General features: G+C 37.4%; 2 protein-coding genes across 4 annotated transcripts in view; one reads left to right on the top strand and one right to left on the bottom strand.

Annotated features, from left to right (window-relative positions):
* LOC145983702 (uncharacterized) overlaps positions 1–8,330 on the bottom strand; it is a 37,535-nt gene extending 29,205 nt beyond the window's left edge. For 2 of the 3 annotated variants that reach the window (XM_083117864.1, XM_083116990.1), the window contains exons 1-2: positions 1,406–1,565; positions 457–537 (exon numbers count right to left, since the gene is read on the bottom strand). In XM_083117864.1, the coding sequence (XP_082973990.1) occupies positions 457–537; positions 1,406–1,481 (157 nt within the window). In that variant the 5' untranslated portion in view covers positions 1,482–1,565. Of the gene's footprint in view, positions 1–456; positions 538–1,405; positions 1,566–8,098 lie in introns of those variants that run through there. The other variant, XM_083118337.1, reaches the window with a different exon arrangement.
* Positions 8,331–8,644: 314 nt separating this feature from the next.
* The window catches only part of LOC145992054 (uncharacterized), a 161,471-nt gene continuing 150,678 nt past the window's right edge, over positions 8,645–19,437 (top strand). Inside the window, exon 1 of the mRNA XM_083128223.1 lies at positions 8,645–8,806. The gene's annotated coding sequence lies outside the window, so the exon portion shown is untranslated. The remainder of the gene's footprint in view (positions 8,807–19,437) is intronic.

The following is a 19,437-nucleotide window of genomic DNA, read 5'->3' on the forward strand; positions in this document are numbered from 1 at the left end:
CAAGATTCCCTGGTTTTACTCTCTGGATTCCAATAGTAAAAAATCCAGATTTGGCCATCCCTAGTATACTATTGAGACAAATCTGACTTCAATTGTTAGCAAGGTAGGAGTGGGGATAGTTTCTTGTTATTGTGAAATAGAATGGCGAACAAAATCAGGACTTCAGATAAGAGATGTATTGTATATAAATTTTGTTCCTTATTACCCAATCCTCCATCCTAGTATCCCCAAAACAAGATAATTTTCCCACCACAGAGAAAATGTATAAGACCCAGGACTAATTGATCAAATAAAGTGTTATTCTGAAGAACAAGTGTGTATCTTGAAAGTGGAAATTTTGTTCTAAATATTATATTTTGAAAATGGTTCGCAGTATTTTACAGTAAGCAGATAGTGCAGAAAATGTGCACACACACTCAAAATAAAAAAAGGAAAAAGACAATGGGAAGAACTAACCTTCGCGAGTGCCTTCATATGCAGAAGCATCCTTCTGTGAAAGAACAATTTGAGTGTCTGGCATGTCTGAAAGCAGCATTTCTGTAAAAAAAATATAGACAATTTAGCATTAAAAATATTCATAGTTTCAAAAAAATTAAAACACGATTTACATTTAATAGTAAACAGCAGGCAAGAATTTTATTGTATTGTTTGCAAAGTAAACAACTTTAACTGGTGCATGTTACACGGAGATTTAACTAGCACTGATCAAATATCAGTCACCCAGAATCTGGGTATCTTATGGAGGTATTAAATACAGTTTAAGACCTTCTTCTCAGTCAAAATATCCTAAAAAAATATACAAATTTAATTTATTTTGAACCAGTTTCGTATATACATATATATTGTGATTAAATGTCTAGTATTTTAATATTTGAAAGCAAAACTCGGTGGACTGATATGATATAGTTTCAATGCAATATTTTCATATTACAATTTATAAATAATCTGTCATACTATGTTTACATATCAGTTAACAGTGGGAATAGATAATAATATCAGCACTCATATTACAATTAGTTCAGCCCTGAAGTTAATATTATTTACTGAAAGAGCACCTTTGTTTAAAAGAAAAAGAAAAAATCAATATTTCTTATCTATACACGCACATAAAAGTAATACACTTAGAACACATTTGTTAGTCACTTTTCATTTATAAAAATTTAGCAGTATATATCAAATAAACAATACATAGTTATTAATGAATGTATTGCTATGGGAGGAACGAGATACTCTGTATATGTACGTTTTTCTCTTAATTCTATTTCACATGATTCATTTAATTCTAAATAATTTAGGCAATAATACTGTTAATACTGTGGTAGGTCAAATAAGAGTAATATGTTAAAAAATAATGCCACAAGCAAATAGTATAATTATAATGATAAGATTGCTCAATTTCACTCACCTAACCTACTCATATAAGATGAGAACAGAAAAACTGTTTCATAAAATGCAGTAGATTTCGATCTATGCACAAACATGTGGATATCATGATCAGAATTATGCAATCCATAGACATCTTTTCATGTCCCACTCTGAGGTGCCACCAAAATCCAGTTTTCATGTTTCAACTGGGAATGTGACTTTCCAATTTCGTTTTGAAGTTCATATTGAAGTTTGCAGATTAATACAAAAATTCCACACTCCTTTTAAACAAAATATGGAACTTTCAAATATATTTGGGTACTATTATCGTATGAGGGAAACACCTACAAATCATATATTTCGGACTTCTTTACATTGCTAACGTAATATTTTGGAATGCGGAACATTTCTTAAGGTGAACTAATGCATTTCTAACTAAGATAATGTCTATTTCCTCTATTTACGAGTACTTACTGTTACTTGTTGTTTCGAATATGTAACACATTATGGCCGTGATAGTGTACTGGTTTAGGGGGCGTTCTGAGTGTGTTTTGTCGATTTATGCAGTGTTGCAACCTCTTTCACCGGAAAATATCTACTTTCGTGCCTGGATTTGAAATTATGCTAATAAGTCGCAAACCATTGACGTTAGCCTCACAAACCATTGACGTTAGCCTCACAAACCATTGACGTTAGCCCCACAAACCATTCATGTTAGCCCCAAAATCCATTCACGTTAGACCCAAAAACCATTTTCCGTAAGGTTAGGTTAGGCTAGGCAAGCACAGTTAAAAAAAAAAAAAATACTCGACACGTCATGTTCTAGTGAAAACACGGCGAGGCTGAAACACTGGCTACGGGGTTGCATCATCTTAACACACAGAACATTGCACTCTCGAGCTGAAAGCAAATGGCGGGAGAGAGATTTCCCCAGAAAACAACACGCATTCACATTAAAATGGATCAAATCTACATTCAGGAACTTCCACAACTAAAGAAAATGATTTCCGTAAGTACTTTCTCCTGTAAATTTGAAGGAATCCGTTTCCCTCATACGATAATGTTACCTATATTTGAGAAGTTTACCAAAAAGTGGCTGGGGGATAAAATGCCATACTTTGGTTCACTGTCCAAGAAAGAAAAAAGTCCCATACATGAAAATATGGTTAAATATAGTATCAATCACTAAATGGATAAACCATAACACACCAGATGAAATTCCTGGGCACCTAACTGTTCATTTGGTCTACTAGGTCAATCACATCTTTTAGACACTAGTGGTAGAGTTCAGGTTGTGTAATTATATTTTTAAGTTTTATAGAAGGATGAGTAATTCATCTACAAAACTGGAATTTAAAGTTGATGTTTGTAGAAACTAATGAGTGTGTTTTCAATATGCAGGAGGCATAGTCCATACCAATTCAGGCAGGGAAAGAAAAAAATCTTACCTTCATAGTCTCAGATGTTATTGAATTAAACATATGTTAAAATTCAGGACAAAGTAAGAAACCTGTATTTTTTTGTTTTGTCCAAAAAAAAATCCTGGCCTGAGATACAGGCTGCCAAAGATGGCACTTCGGCTGTAATTTCACGTGCGATTTTCTGCAAAATATTAAAATGCTCTATCTCTGGAACGGTTCAAGATCTTTTTTTATATATATATGAAAGAGAATAATTTTCTGAATAAAATGATAACCTCCGTTTGGAAATATGTGTCCAAGTTCCCCTGCTGTAGCCTTCTGATTTTTTTTTTTTAAATATTTTTTACTGTTCATTAGTATCATACATTCCCTGAAAAGGAGAACTTCCACTTTTGAGTTTAACAAGTTTTATAAACAATTGAAAATTTTGCCATACATTAAACCAGTTTCCATTACCACATTCTCACATATTGGTCTCATGAAATCAAAATCTATACACTTACTTAGAGATGTCTGTGTGTGTGTGTATTGTGCCAATATTTAACTTTGCATGGTAATTTTCAAGAACTTACTTGAAGGCGTGAAATATGACACCTTGGTTGGATGTGTGAAGTCGTTAGTAGTCTGTGATGTAGAGCGAGAGACCTGTTTGTTTCAGGAATGTGGGGACTGCCCTGGAAAGGGAGGACTTGCCTTACAGACGCTTGGTCTGAAAAACATAGCAGATGACTCTTCGGAAGTTACATATGCAACATGGGAGGAAAATAAACAGATTAAGAAAACTGTTGTCACTGACGAACTTGGGAAATGGACAGTGAAAGCAGTAACACACCAACATCTGAAGAAATTGCAACAACAACACATTGCAGAAGTGAAGGGACGTGTAGAGGCTGAACAACTATTTTTAGTGCTTCACTGTGATTTTGCTGAGAACTGGTCTGTGATTCTGCCACAAGAAGTACAAGGGTATCACTGGAGTATTGACCAAGTTTCAATTTTTACAGGAGTCATATATTTTCAAAACAAGACCACAAGTATTGTAGATTAGGCACACACAGGAGATGCACTACTTAGAAAGTTTTAGCGAAAAATGCAGGCTCGGTGGCAATGCCACGGTATGCCAGAGACTCGGGTTCGAGTCCTGGTCGAGCCTGCATTTTTTTGCTTAAACTTTCTACGTAAGACCACAAGTGTTGCAGTTATAAGTGATGACAGAGGACATGACTCAGCACATGCATTGTTGGCAATACGCAAAATTCAACAACAGCTACAATCACAGGCAGAAAAGATCATCATTATTTCTAATAGTGCCCCTAGTCACTTCAAAAATCATTACCAACTGTTAGAATTGACTAAGTCGCTTGTGCCAATGGAGTGGGTATACAGTGTTACTGGTCATGGGAAGGGGCCTTGCGATGGTATAGGAGGCCTGCTGAAGCACCACGCTACAAAACATAATATTTCCAGCCCAAGTACAGCTGCAATTTAGAATGCAGAGTATTTTACAAGAGTGGTGAAGTCATACACATCAACAGTTCTCATCCTATTGCCCAAAGAGGAAGGTGAAGAATTCCGCCAGCAGAAAATAGAAGAATGGTCCAACCAAACTACCCCTGTGAAAGGAATTCAGAAGAGACATGTCTGGACTCACAGTAATGGGTGAACCTATATTGCACAAACTTTAAAGAGCAACAAAGAAGAAATTTCATTTGTCCAACCAAGATCTCAGAAACGGCAGGAGAATATTCAGATTCACAACCTACAAAAGGGGACGTTTGTGGCCTGTGTGTATGACTGTGACTGGTGGATTACAGAGGTTACAGATATCAGTTGTGAGTTAAATGAAATTGTCGTGAACTTTATGCTACCACATGGACCGGCTCCTGGATATAGATTTCCAGATACAAGATAGCACCACCACCACCAGTGCTCACTTTCAATTCCCGATGTTTTAAAGATTGTGGGTGCCCCAGTTCCTATTGGTTCAACACGAAGGCATCACTCAATATCAAAGGAGGATACTGATGCAGTTGAACAAATTTTTAGTTCAGTGCATTGCTAATTTCAGTTCTAAGCAGAGTGCACAGAAGTGGTATGCTTTGGAACCTGTAACATGGAACTTGCACATATATTTTGGAAGCTTTAATATGTTTTGAAAGCTGTGTCTGTTACTATCTTTAAGCAAAATTAAAATGCCATGTCAAATAAGACTAGATTTTGATTTCATGAGACCAATATGTGAGAATGTGGTAATGCAAACTGGTTTAATGTATGGCAAAATTTTAAATTGTTTATAAAACCTGTTAAACTCAAAAGTGGAAGTTCTCCTTTTCAGGGAATGTAGTACTGTATGGGGTAACAGTACGGTAGTGAAAACACATTTCTTCAAATTTACAGGAGAAACTACTTACGGAACTGAGTTTCTGTAGACTTCTGGAAGCTCGTGGATGTGTTTTCTCCCTTCGTTCAACTAATTCGACCAGTAAATCATGTATTTTTCGACATTAATGTATCTCCGATCCAAGATAGCTCTCGCCACAATTACCGTCGACTATGTGAATCAAATGTTCCGTGCGTTCGATTATGTAACCCCCTGTTAGTGTAGCAACCACACAGTAGTTTTACAAGATGACGTGTGAGTGGGTTTTTTTTTTCAATTTAATTTTCTATGTTTGCCTAACATAACTGAACCTAACCTAACCTTCCATGAATGGTTTGTGGATCAATTTTAGCTTAAAAACATTCTGTGAATAGTTTGTGCGGCATTTTTTGGTTAATACGTTTGGAAATACTGCATATCAGCTGACGATAGACAACGTGAGTCAAGATTTGCCCGCCATATTGTGTGTAACGAAAGTGATTTAGCAACGAACAATAAATACTTGTAATGTAAAAAATTACGCTTTTTTCAGTGAAAAAAGCAAAATCCCACGTTCAAAAATGTTCCGCTATGCATAACAGGTAAGTACAAATGTAAATAATTAGGAAATAAACGAGTGAAATGTGTTTTCACTATACCATACTGTTACCCTGTATCTGTATGGTACAACAGTAAAAAAAATCAAAATTTTTGAGATTGGCATATTAATATATATATATACATATATATATATATATATATATATTATTTTTCAAAAAAAATTCAGAAGGCTACAGCAAGAGAACTTGGACACATATTTCCAAACTGAGGTGATCATTTTTATCAGAAAATGATTCTCTTTCAAATAAAAAAAAAAACAGTAACAAAATATCTTGAACCATTCCAGAGATAGAGCATTTTAATATTTTGCTGAAAATGATGCCAGAGGTGCCATTTTTGCAGCCTGTATCTCGGGCCAGGACTTTTTTTGGACAAAAAAATATACGTGGGTTTCTTACTTTGTCCTGAATTTTAACATATGTTTAATTCAATAACATCTGAGACTATGAAGGTAAGCTACATGCCTGAATTGATATGGACTATGCCAGGAAGTATTAACTTTCAAGTAGTTATTTCGTGTACAGTATGTTGGTATAATTACAGAATACAGGGAGTATCTCCGAGAACTGCAGAACATGGGCTGCTTTTTTCCTCTAAATAGACGAACAAAATTTATATCCCCTGAAAGTACGTACCTTCTACTTCCATTTTCCGGTGTTACTTTTCAGATTAGTATTATATTATTGCGCGTAAAAAATGTTTTTCCTGCTACTAAAAGCAATGCATTTCTCCATTCGTCTGCGTCCATATTGGGTAAAATATGCGATAACGCCCGGACACCTTTCACTCATTTATTTCCTTAATTTTACCACAGGTACTTACCTATTTTGCCTTGCGGAACATTCTTTAAGGTGAATTTATGCCTTTTTTCCATAAAATACCATCAATTTTCATATTACGATTGATTATTTGTCGTACTTGTTCCGCTTCTGTAATAGACAATATGGCGTGCACTCATAATGGATCATCGCACGTCATGACGCGCCAGCTTGTTTTTTGTCGATTTTCAGTGCGCAAGCAGTGTTTCAAACCTTCATGATGGAAAATTACGTACTATTTCGATTTTTTTTCATGTTTACCGCCACAAACCATGCACGTTAGCCCCAAAAACCATCCACGCGTAGCCCCACAAACCATTGACATTAACCCCAAAATCCATCCATAGGTAGCCCCACAAACCATTGACGTTAGCCCCAAAAACCATCCACGGATAGCCCCACAAACCATTCACACAAGGTTAGGTTAGGCCTGTTAGGTTAGGTTCCATTAGCACTCATTTCACTCCTAAATTCATCGAAAAAAGAAAGCGTGGCGAACATAATTAAAAATAGAAAATTTCGCGTGACTTTCAACGCTCTCGCCATCTGCACGCACATAATGGAAACAACGGCATAATGTGGCAGGCAATGCCAATTTCTTACGTAAAAAGTGATTAATTCTTGTTCGGCAGCATTAAACTACGAAGTTTTTACTTTCTGTGAAAGAAAATACCTCCAAGAACGTCCAGAATGCTAAAGAAACTCATTTCAGTAAGAACTTTCTCCTGTAAATTTGAAGAAATCTGTCCGGGCGATATCGCCTATTTACTACCCCATATTGTTTACGCACAGTTGCTGTTATTTGTTTCGGGGTCTTTCTCTTTGCACAAGAGTTTTGCTACCTTGTGTTCCGACATCAGACTAGGAATGCCTATGAGGTTAGGTTAGCCCTGTTAGGTTAGGTTCCATTAGCATAAATACAATGAAAAATTATTCTTTGGGCTCATGTTTATTTCATTATCCTATAGTATGCGTAACAGAGTACTAGCACTGAAAAATGACAATATGATACATCAACTCAGGTATTCTGCAATGATGAAAGTTATCTTATATGTAAAATTGGCTCAATGTTTTTCCTGCTACTAAAAGCAATGCATTTCTCTATTCGTTAGCGTCCATATTGTTTACGCACAGTTTCTTTCATTATTTCGACGACGAATGTCTACAAGGTTAGGTTAGGTTTCATTAGCATAAATACAATGACAAATTATTATTCAGGCTAAAAGAACTAAACCTAGCTACCTAACAACGTAGGCACTTTTTGCTTTCACTAGATTTGTGCAGGAATGAGCGACACCATGTCACTTTTTCCTTCCAAGAGCGCCCAACCTGGATACGTTTTTTTTTTCTAAAGAAAAAAAAATTCCCCACCTTCAAACTTACTTTTCCCGATTACACTACAAAACATTACCAAAAAATTATGAACAGCGTTCCTCCTAAGCAACCCATATTCTGCAGTCTTACCCAATATAGCATGTATGCATATAAGCTTTCTGATTATTAAGTGAACTTACATCAATTTTAAAATAAAATATCATCATTTAAATAGTATGTATGGACAGCACAACCCATTTAATCAGTAGTTCCATTTCGGACATACGGAAAATTTTTTGTCACGTTACAACAGAAAACATATTCATTACAGTCTACGCTCATGTAGAACGTATTCATTATAATTTAATTTCGAAGTTCGAATATTTTTCACGTAATCCTTTGCATGATCCATGATAACACAAACACCTCAACTTCCGGGAGCCATTTTTAAATACCTCAGTGTGCAAGTCGTGCTTATAAATATTTGTAAAAAGATCTTTCTTCAAGGCATTGTAATGGACATATATTTATTACTTTTGACTGAGGAGGTAAGATATTTTACAATACATTATGTAATATGTAACAACATTTTCGTTCTTGGTAAATTTATAAGCGTCACTTAAGTATTATCATTATCACACACTTTACGTACTATCTACCAACACTGACGGAAGTGTTTATTGTTTTGTTTAGAAGCGACAGCTGCAAGGTTTACTTTGTTTTGAACCGTGCACTTCGAATGTAGATGTTGTGAATGTGATGCTCTACTCGTCTCGTAACTGTTCGTGAAAGTATAGCAATGTCAGTGATGAGTATTGTTTAGGCGCTTGGAAATTAAAAAGTATTTATACTTCCAGTTTTTCTGTGAATTTTTTACTAGTGAAAATCTGACAACGGAACAAGCATTGGTGAGTAAATATTATTTAAAATACTGATTGTATATTTTGCTTAGTTTAGTCTTGATATTTTTGTTTTGTTAAGTAAGTTCTTTAATTTATCAGCAGTAAGAAAGTTCAGGCTGAAACAAGGTTGTTAAAGGGTAACCGTATGGTTAACCACTCTTGATTTAACAACATAAGTTGTCCCTCGTCCCCTTTCTTGAAGAAGTCCAATTGTCATTATTGTATTTTGTTATTTAGCGTCGTTTTTATTCCACTTTTGGGTAATCGTGACATTGAGGATGAATAGGCTACTTGGTAGATGAAAATGATAAACGGACACTCGGAAAAGGAATACCCAGGTTGGGACTCGAACACAGAATAAGCCTCCTTTAATGGCGCAGTGGTTGCGTCGTCGCCTTGTAATCAAGGGGTCCCGGGTTCGATACCCGGTGGAGGCACATAGTGTCTTGGATCCCACTTTAAATTGTAGGTCCAGTCCCTAATTGGGACTGGCTTACTACTGTACATAAAGCACCAACTCAAACAATCGAACACACAATATTTGATGACAAGGTCGTAATTCGATCACAATCCCTGAAGATGAGACTGACGTTAGCTCTCGAAAGCTCGGAAGCCTAATCGGAAATAACCTGGCTGATATCCTGAGATAACCACTTCATCATTCGCCGCCAGGAAAGCTTCAATAATTATTTTTTTTAAACACGTGACAGTTTTGACAATTAGTTTTGGAAACCACAGTGGAGGAAAAAGTAAGTTAAATCCTATTTCAAATTGAGCAAGATGCTTTCTTTGTTCATCAAAAAACTAGATCATAAAAGATAATCTCTTCATTATTTTTTCCATTCCGGTTATTTCGCGCCACTTTCTGCCTCTTGGCTTAATGGCGTTGATGAGCATAAATGATGAACTCGTGAATTTGCCTGAGCAGAGGTCGAACTTCGGACATCTGCCTTTGTAGCGCGTGACGCTGACCACTCCATCACGGAGACCGTTATTTTTTTTTTATTTTTTTTTTAAATAGCGTATTTTCAAATGTCTCAAATAGAGAAATTTCTACGTAGAATTTCGTTACATACATACCTAGGTACAAATTATTTAACGTATTTAAAGCATTAATCTAATGGAGATTACTAATTGGCAAGCCTTGTAGTCATGGCAATAGGTTTGAGCCCTTGCGTAAGCATGGGTGTTCCTTTGTGAGTGTCCCTTCGTGAATTTCGTCAAATCAAATCTTGCGGTGGGAAGAATCCACTCGATCCATCAGATGCACTGGCGTTCGCAAGAGGAGGCTGATGGACCACAGCCATTCCGAAATTTTGAGAAATTCAACATTTTCAAATAAAGGGAGTCAAGAACTCCGGGGGGGGGGGTGGTAAATGCATCCCTTAAAATGACCCCTGACCAGGTACGTATCCAGGAATTCCTTTGGGGGGGGGGGCTGAACACAATTTTTAAAGGGGTATAGATAGAACCTCACAATTGTATATTTAAGGCCAGTAGTGACAATTGGGTGCCAAAACGGGGGGGGGGGGGGGTGCAAGGAAAGTTTACTTTCTCTTGGTAGACAAGGCTTAGCATTAAGAGGCCATAGTGTGATAGTGTGCAGGCAAAGAATGGGGAGCAACTATCCCCTAAATCGTCGCCACTGTTTAAGGGTGTCATTTTCATCAGAACGTGAAATCGGAACACTTTCTACCACTCAACTCCTCTGTTTCCATGCTGTAACGGAACCATCTATGTAGTAGCTACCAGAAGTGTTTTTACAAAGCTGTTATACACATGCACGGGATGCACAATTAACTCGACAACACGAAATTCATACTGTGGGCTGCGAACTGGACGCTGACAGTTCTCGAATATTTCACTCTGATTCGAGCCTGAACGCCACTAATCTGTCTTGTCCTCCCATGTTTGCAAATTCGAAACCCACCAAATGGTTCATATTCAGGCCTAAGCACTCGCAGTTGTTCAAAATTGTCTGTTGAGTGTGTGTCGAACCCAGGCTTAAACAAAAGTATTTTTTTATGCCATGAAATTATCGGACTGCATACACGAAATTTGGTCCTGGCACAACTAAATCATCACCTGTGCAGCTTATTTATTTTTTAATAAACCGCTCTAATACCCGCCACTGCTGAAATATTCACTTTAGAGAGAGACTTTCGTTCGATCTCTTCGGCCCTCGACCCATTACACTGATGCTCCGGAAGTTCCGCTGTCCTCAATGTCTTCAGCTTTTGACCCGAACTAGAACTAGTAGTAGACTTTGTTACTTTATGGTATTTAGTCCCTTTCATTTTCGAATCACTAGATCTTATAAAGCAACCAATCGACAGTAACTGATCACTAATCGACTGTATGAATTGTCACACTTACCTCTGAAGTCTCATTAACCGATTCTGTTGTACAGATCAACCGGGAAATTGAAGCCTCGTATTTATATCCTCATTATATTCTAGAACGATTCGTAAATATTGCCAGTAGTTCGGCTCCTTCTCTTATTCATGAACGTTCCCTCTCGCGCCTTCCACAGATTAAAAATTACAACGAATCGCCCTACGTGTGGCGCTACCTTTGTTGTGCAGCTTCCAAATGCTGACAAATATCTACATAGTGTTCAAGTTCGCTGCGACAACCCCGAAAAAGCAAGAAAAGTTTACGTGCAGTGCAATATTATCAAGAACAGGATTATAGAACATTCTCCGTCTTGCCTTGATAAGTATTTCTCTTAAATTATCGTCACATTATTCAAGAAGACAAAAACCTAATTTTATGTAGTGTAAACTGAAAACAATTCTGGTGGGGGGGGGGGTCCTTGAGCTACCTGAACCCCACCTTGGATACCTGCTATTAACAATAATAGGGTTATAGAACATTCTCCGTCTTGCCTCGATAATTATTTCTCTCCTTAAATTAACGTCACATTATTTTATTTCACACCACAAGAAACCAAAAAAAACATTTTATCTAGTGTAAACCGAAAACTTTTGGGGGGTTCGAGCACCCTAAGCCCCCCCTTGGATACGTGCCTGCCCCTGACTGCCATTTTTGAGAGTGGAAAGTTCTAAAAATACGAAATTTCATATTGTGTATGCCGCTTCCCTGAAAGCAGCTATGTGCTACCCACCTGTAAATTTCCAGCCTCCTGAAAAGAAAAATCCTGCGTAGTACGCCAGTGATCCGAGGGGTGAATATTCAGCACAACTGTTTTTAATTATTTTTGTATTTCATACAGTTAGTGTACTGATATCTGTACTGTCCATTTTGTTTTTAAGTTTTACACACCTCGTTCAATAAAAAGCTTTGAAAGTTAAGCATTGTGACTAAAACTGTCCCTTATGTTGTGTGACCTGTCACGTAAAACTCGAAGTATGAAAATTTTGAAAACTGTGAAACCATTTATTATTATTTTAAGGCCTCCCCGATGACGCAGTGGTAGTGTTCGTCGCCTTGTAATCAATGGGTCCCGGGTTCGATACCCGGTGGAGGCACATATGGTTCGGATCACACTTTAAACTGTAGGTCCAGTCCCGATTAGCCTACCTGTGCATAAAGTGGACTTAAATGATTGATTGATTGAGTTGGTGTTTTATTATTTTGCTAAATTGTAGCATATGAACATATAAAAGTGGTTCCTGTATTTTTTCACTCAATATTTTCGATGTAACGCATTTTTTACTTCGTTATTCTGTTCAAGTACTAACTGAACTTTATTTCTGTTATTATTAAGAATAAGAATAACAAGTTTTCTGATTTTTGTAACTTCAAGTGAACGATGCACCTCTCTCCAATACTGTCGTTGACTTCACGGCCCAAAATACCTTCTACGTGGGACATTGGAGGAAATGATGGGGTAATGTGTCACGTTTACCGAAGCAGGAATGATTTGCATGATTACCCTCTGCAGTGATTCACCTTGGAGCTCATCCTTTCCCTCTCACTGCAGCACATGTGTGTCATGGCGACGTCATCACATATGATCGGAGAATGCAGGTGGGGCCTTGCATACTAATTGCTCTTGCACTGCCCGATTTGGTATGCGTGGAATGGAGGGAAGGGGACATGCACGTGTGGATAGTTGGTTGCCGATTCAGCATGGGATGTTCGTCTCTTGAGCAATGCTTGTTCAGTTTTCAAGATTGCAAGCCAATTGTCGCAATGAAGTAAGCAGTTTCCGTCTGTGAATGCACTGCCTGGAATTTTTTTTCAAGAGCTAGAGGTTCGTGGTGTTCAGCTCGAGAGTTGATTAAAAAGTAAGTTGACTTCGGAAGTAGCATGTGCGTGTTGGGTTCTACAAAAGAACAGAGTGTGAAACCGATCATTCTACCGATTTTTTTTTATTCTCACTCGTTTCTCTTTTCTGTTACTTTTGCACTTATTCTTTCTCGCCGTCATAGGGCGTAACTTGGGACCTAACTTTGGGGGACAGAATCGAATTTAGAGCTTATAACTCTGACATTCCTAAACCTGAAGGTTTATTGCCTCATCTACATTGCCTGTCCTCAGGGTGTCCACAGGAGTTAATGGTGCAAACCGCAGCATCAAAAATTTTTAGGGAGATTTTCCCCTTAAAAAAATATAAAATTCAACATGTAGCTACGTGTCACTTTTGCTACTAGCTACACCATATTTAATCCGTTAGATGAAGGAAAATAAGAATTTAGGGGGAGGCAGATCAAATAAAGTGTTCAGTAAAGCTTAATAAAAGAGACTTTCAGTAATAGGATAGTAGTAGACATTTTCTGTCGTAATTTAATACTTTAAGGGGTTTATGTCATGATTATATATTTACTTAAAAAGGATTCCAAATACAGCATTAGCCATTTTACATTGGAATAGAGATTAACAAATACATAGCTTGCCTGTCCCTATCTTTGGCAAGACCAGTCCACTCTTGAACATTCATACCAATTTTGTGCAGGTATCTCAATGTTGTCATTCCATATTTATCTTGGCCGTCATTTAGGACCATAAGAACTATGTAAACATTTTAGATTCTCTTCTCGGTTAGATACTCGAGAATTCACATCTGCATACGCCACTGAAGTTGCGTGAAGGCGTTGGGATTTCACGGAAATTTTAATATAATTCTGCATTATGATGATTTATGCTTATCTTTTAAAATGCATAGCTAGGAACTTTTCCCCCTTCGAAATTACCAGACATTTGTGTTGATGAATACGGTTTTGTTGCTTGCAGTTGTAAAAATGCACGTTTCGTTATGGAAAGTAACTGATAAATACGACTGACCTTGACGGGGAAGCGATTGCAGTGTAACAGATTATCAATAGGTTGCTGTAAATTCACCTCCCAATAGGCTCTTATCAACTGAGTACTTCCATTGTAACCTGGAAAACGTAAATAGCTATATCTTCATTGTTCACAGCATATGAACAAACATTTTATTTTATACTGTGAAGATTAACTTGAGCAAAAGCTGATTACGCCATGTTTTACACTTGCGAACTTATTCCTAGAGTTAAACATAAGTATCTCCTTTGTGCCTTTTTCTCTGTGTTCCTTTCTCTCGCTCATATCCACACACCCCCAACGCACAAATTCTCTCAACAGTTCCCCCCAAAAATTTTAAATACCCAATGTGTGGTTATTTTCGCGAAATTTACCCTTACAATTTCCTCGAGGTCCTCCTCTCTGCGGCGGATGGGGACCACTGTTGCCAACTTAGCTATTTTGGAGCCACCTATTTCGAGCACTCGTTTGGCTGTGAACTACCCCCCCCGTCCACTATGATTCCATCACTGGCTCCGGCCCACATACACCAACTTTTGTTCGAGTAGCACGTGACGTGATATTGTTATATTGGCTGCGTCGCCCCACCCCCTCTTACCTCCCCAGCTACCCTTATATATCGCCGTAGCTGAGATGAAGATGACAATATTCTTATCCGGGAATCCCTTATTTTCGACTTCATACGACCATCAGTGGGTTTTGAAATGGGTGATGCCGCCAGATCTAGACAGTGAAAACTAAATATGAATTGTCATCACTTTAAAGTTAACGGCAATAACAGCGCCCCCATCCGTCTGACACCTAAAATTACCCTACGAGGCACTTTATTCAGCCTTCGTTAATCTAGCTTCTTGAAAGATAACTTTAGCTCCATTTAAGGTGAAATTTAACTCTTTTATGCGCATCAGGTTTGGCAACATTTTAAGGATGGCCAAAGAAGGCAAGGAGAAATGCATTACACTTATGGGAGAATTATTTTATTCGTTCTCTGGGGAACAGATATCCAATGACGTAGAAAAATACATGGACGGAAAAAGGACACGTTGAGCAATGTCTTAGTCGTAGGAAAAGTCGAAACTCCCATTTGATTAACCGTAGCTTGAAGTTGAAATTGATTTCCCATAAGGAATTCATGAATCTGTAAATACTTATTGATCATATTTTTCAAGCATCGTGTCTAGCTTAATAATCACCTTAAAAAACCGCTTCCACTTGCAACGTAGAGACAAATTCATACTCTGTTGTATAGTTAAGGGTTTTTTTCAGTAGCAGTGCCCATTCCGACGATATTAAAATAAATGCACAACTGTGCGAAATTGTAACTCTTCTCCTTAAATACGCACATACCGGCGAGATGAAGAATACTGACAACTACCTAACTGTCGCCTTGTAATCAATACGTCAATGAGAGGTAAGACAATAATAATGAAACTAAATTGTGGGATATAACCTTACAAGCTAATTGGAAACTGTAATTCTATGAACAGGACACTATATTTAAAAATTCAAAGATTAGATCAAATGTTACAATTACATTTAAATAAGTCTATTCTTGGGTTATTCTTAGAAAATGAGTTAAATAAGTTGATGAATGGACACACACAAACATCTATGCTCAGGTCGCGTTCGAACCCGGAATCCCTGGCGTCGTAGCGCGATGTGCTAACCACTTCGCCACGGGGTCCGGCTGTTTGCCCTGTCATCTTGTTCATCGCTGTGTTGGGATGGCAATCAATGCCGATGCAAATGTAAACATGAAAGGACACGTTCTCTCTTTGTTTTATCCGACCTCCGTGGCGGTTCCGGGTTCGAATCCCGGCCTGGGCATGGATGTTATTTGCTAGAGTCCCTTCATCACATCCATCATATCACGCATCCTCATCCTTACGATTAGCCAAAAGTTCCAGAGAAGGGACGTAAAATATCCTAAGTTAATCAATCGTTTTAAAAACGATAAATTAACATATTAATATTATTAGAAATATATATCACAAAACATTAAAATAATAAAAAAGAAACTGCATTTTCTCACACTAATAACTTTTCAAAAAATTCACCATTTCATCGTTGGTATACATGGATATTTTTCAACGAATTGTAATTGCACTTTGTATTAGCTTTTCTTTTGTTTAGCAGCAAATATGGTGCCTATTTTTAAATGACCATTTGTTCGCTCTTTACATATGTGAACTTCCCAAAATTCAGTAATTCCAACAAGGTGGGTTGATTTAAATCAGGTGATATAAAAAAGACACTGATTTAAATCGCTTTGAAGAAATCATTCATAGAATGATGTACATAAAGATTTTATAGATATCAGAATCATTTTTGTTGAAAGTTATAGATTAATCTGGTAACTGTGTTTATTAGGCTCTAAGAAAGAAAAATAAAGGAAACAAAATATATGTACTGGTAAGGTGAAGCTCATACGTAAGGAAATGTAATATGTAATCACACATTTCTCTTGATTTAAAATTCAATAACTTTTATAGGCAAAAATAGCAAACATTTTGTGTAGAATAATATAGAAAATACTAATCACGTTGAACCGTAAATAGTGTCATTATCATTAAACTGTAAAGTAACATGGCAGCTGATATTTTGTAAAGTATCATTAAAAAATTACCGAAATTCAGCTACAAATACTATAAAAATATTTTAAGTACCTATAGGATGTACCTATATGGTACATCCAGAATGTTTAATTTTCATTGGAATAGTTACTGAAATTATTATAGTTTCATTAACACACTCAACAAACATTGGATTCATATATACAGAAACTGAAAAATGTATATTTACATATAATTTTTATTTGCTCTAATCAAACTGTTCATATAGTTTATAGTGCCGTTTACCAGGATAATACTTTCAGTAAAAAATTATATATGTATGTGTATGGTGCCAAAAACCATACAGACAATTTCAATTTTTTTAAAAAAACAAACAAAAAAAAAGGATTTTTAAAAATAAAAATCCATCAACTCCATCTTCTTGTGCAAGGATCCAAGTCCCGCCTCGAAAGCGAATTGGCTGAACGAGCCTTTCAATCGAATCGAATCAAAGAAGATGATGTTACTTTCGAGTCATCCTTAGACTACCTTGTAAGCTGTGTGGGCTAGTGCGCTGACATTATACAGGTGACGTCATGGTTTCCACATCGGAGCTTCGTATTTCTCCAGTGCTGCAACATTTCATGTTAAAAGAAAACAACGGGACCTGAATAGGACGACGGTAAGCAAGCGATGACAAAGAGGACAAGTCGATTTCTATTTTGGCGCATGTTTTCCACTTCTTCGGTTAATGCGATGAGAATGAATGATGAAAGGGATGATGGGACGAACACATGACCTCCCGTGGCGTAGTGGTGACGCCATCGCCTTGTAATCAAGGGATCCCGGGTTATACCCGGTGGAGGCATATTGTTGTTCCGATCCCACTTTTTAATGGCATAAGTAAGGAAAATTGTATAAAGTTGCAGTGGCGTGCCCAGGATTTTCGAAAGTGGGGCACGTGTCCTTGTTTTAGTAGTCAGCCCTCCTTTTGCCGTATTATACTGCCTTTGACTTTTTTTAGAAATACTGGACTAAAGAGGGGGTTATGTTCCCCATCAACACCCTCCCTTGGGCACGCCACTGCAAAGTTGATAGTATATTTCAGCATATTTCTTCCTTCTGGCAATTTGCACCAAGAAGCAGGAAAATTGAAAAGTCTAAATGGATACGAAATCAGATTATCATAATTTCCGGCCCCGCCACCTGAGGGGTCCCCCCCCCCCCCGGAACTACAGATCTTAATTTGTGATGAAAATTTGGAGCGGATATGCTGTAGGCATGATATTAATTACTCCATTTGCAAATGAATCTAACGATTGATGACCCCTTGATTGGTTGGAGGGTGATGTGTAATGGGGTTGGGAGAATTGGGCAGATAAGTGCTGTGAGGGAAGTCTCTCTCCTCCTTACCCATTTCTTGCCTGTCGGTGGCGACGAGATGACGGTGAAACGCCCAAAGAATTTCAGTGTTAGAAATATATTTTTTTTTAAAAAAAGTGAGTGAATTACAGTTCTAGTTACTTGTCTCAAAAGTGACTAAGATAACTATAAGATACAGTTACTAGTTTTAAAAAGTAACTCAGTTACACTGACTGGTAATTGAAAAGTAACTGCTTACTTTCTGCTGGAAATTTATTAGTACATACTGTATTTTATATTATTACAACAAATAAAAATGATGGAACAAGGAGTCAGGTTTTTTTGATTGACAATTCATTTTATTTATTCTGTCTATACAGAGGGGTTCAAAAAGATGGACTCAATTTCATACGACTGTTTCCTGAACTGTACATCGTATGGGAATGATCTACATAACACTTGAAAGAGGAGGTCCTAATTGAAAATATCATTGGCTTTTTTTACTAGATTTTTATCCAATTCAACATATACAGTATCTATAGAGAGAGAACAGGTTGAGAAACTCTGTGGGGGACAGGGAGGATTTCCCCCCCCCCCACTAAAAATCCCCGGGGGAGGAGAGTTTTTGTTATAAGAACGAATATAAGCAATTAGTTTTAACTTCCACTTCACGAAGAAATAAACAAAAAAAACTCATAGAAGGAACAAAGGATAATGTCTGTGTGTGTGTGTGTGTTTCTGAGTGTTGCATACTTTCTCTCTCTCTACCCCCCTTATATTTTCGAAAATATCCAAAAATTAGTTCTATAGGTAATATTATCATGTAATGATACTATTATATATTAATAGTCTAAATATTTTTTCAGAAAAAAACATGGGCGGGGGGGGGGGTGTTACCTAAGGGGCAGCCACTTTCTATGTGAAGTGGCCCACTCTAATCGTCGCCACTTCATTGCAAACTCGAGATGAGTTGGAGACAGTACATCTACATCTCTACGCTGGGAGTAACCAGGCAACGTCTCCGTCTACAGTGTTTCAATGGCAACAGATCCCATTGCGGTAGCACTTACAGAGACAATTCCACACATGTAAAACAGCGACAGCGAAAAATCAGGCTTTGCCAGGCTGGCTCGGAAGCTTAGTGGTAGGGTGTCGTCCTAATTGCGAACAGTCCTAATTGCGAACACTTGCTGTCTGAACAGAAATATCCTCGAAGGGCTGTGTCCTAATTGCGAACACATTTTTCTACCTTGGGAGCTACAACTTTCTCTCACTTCCCGAGTCTGTTTAACAATTTTTTTTAAAGGAACTCATTTCCACACTTGAGACTGGTCAGTGTTTTGTTGGATCATAGAAAATTCGACATGATTAAAGTAGTCGCCAAAGTACCAGGTGGCTAGAATTAAAGTTACCCAACTTGGAACCCTCTGTAGCCTGTTTGAGGCATCGTAGAACTCTGAAATTTGATGAATC

Source organism: Lepisma saccharinum, chromosome 1 (genome assembly GCF_977018435.1).
Source record: "Lepisma saccharinum chromosome 1, izLepSacc3.1, whole genome shotgun sequence".
Classification (NCBI taxonomy): Eukaryota; Metazoa; Arthropoda; class Insecta; order Zygentoma; family Lepismatidae; genus Lepisma; species Lepisma saccharinum.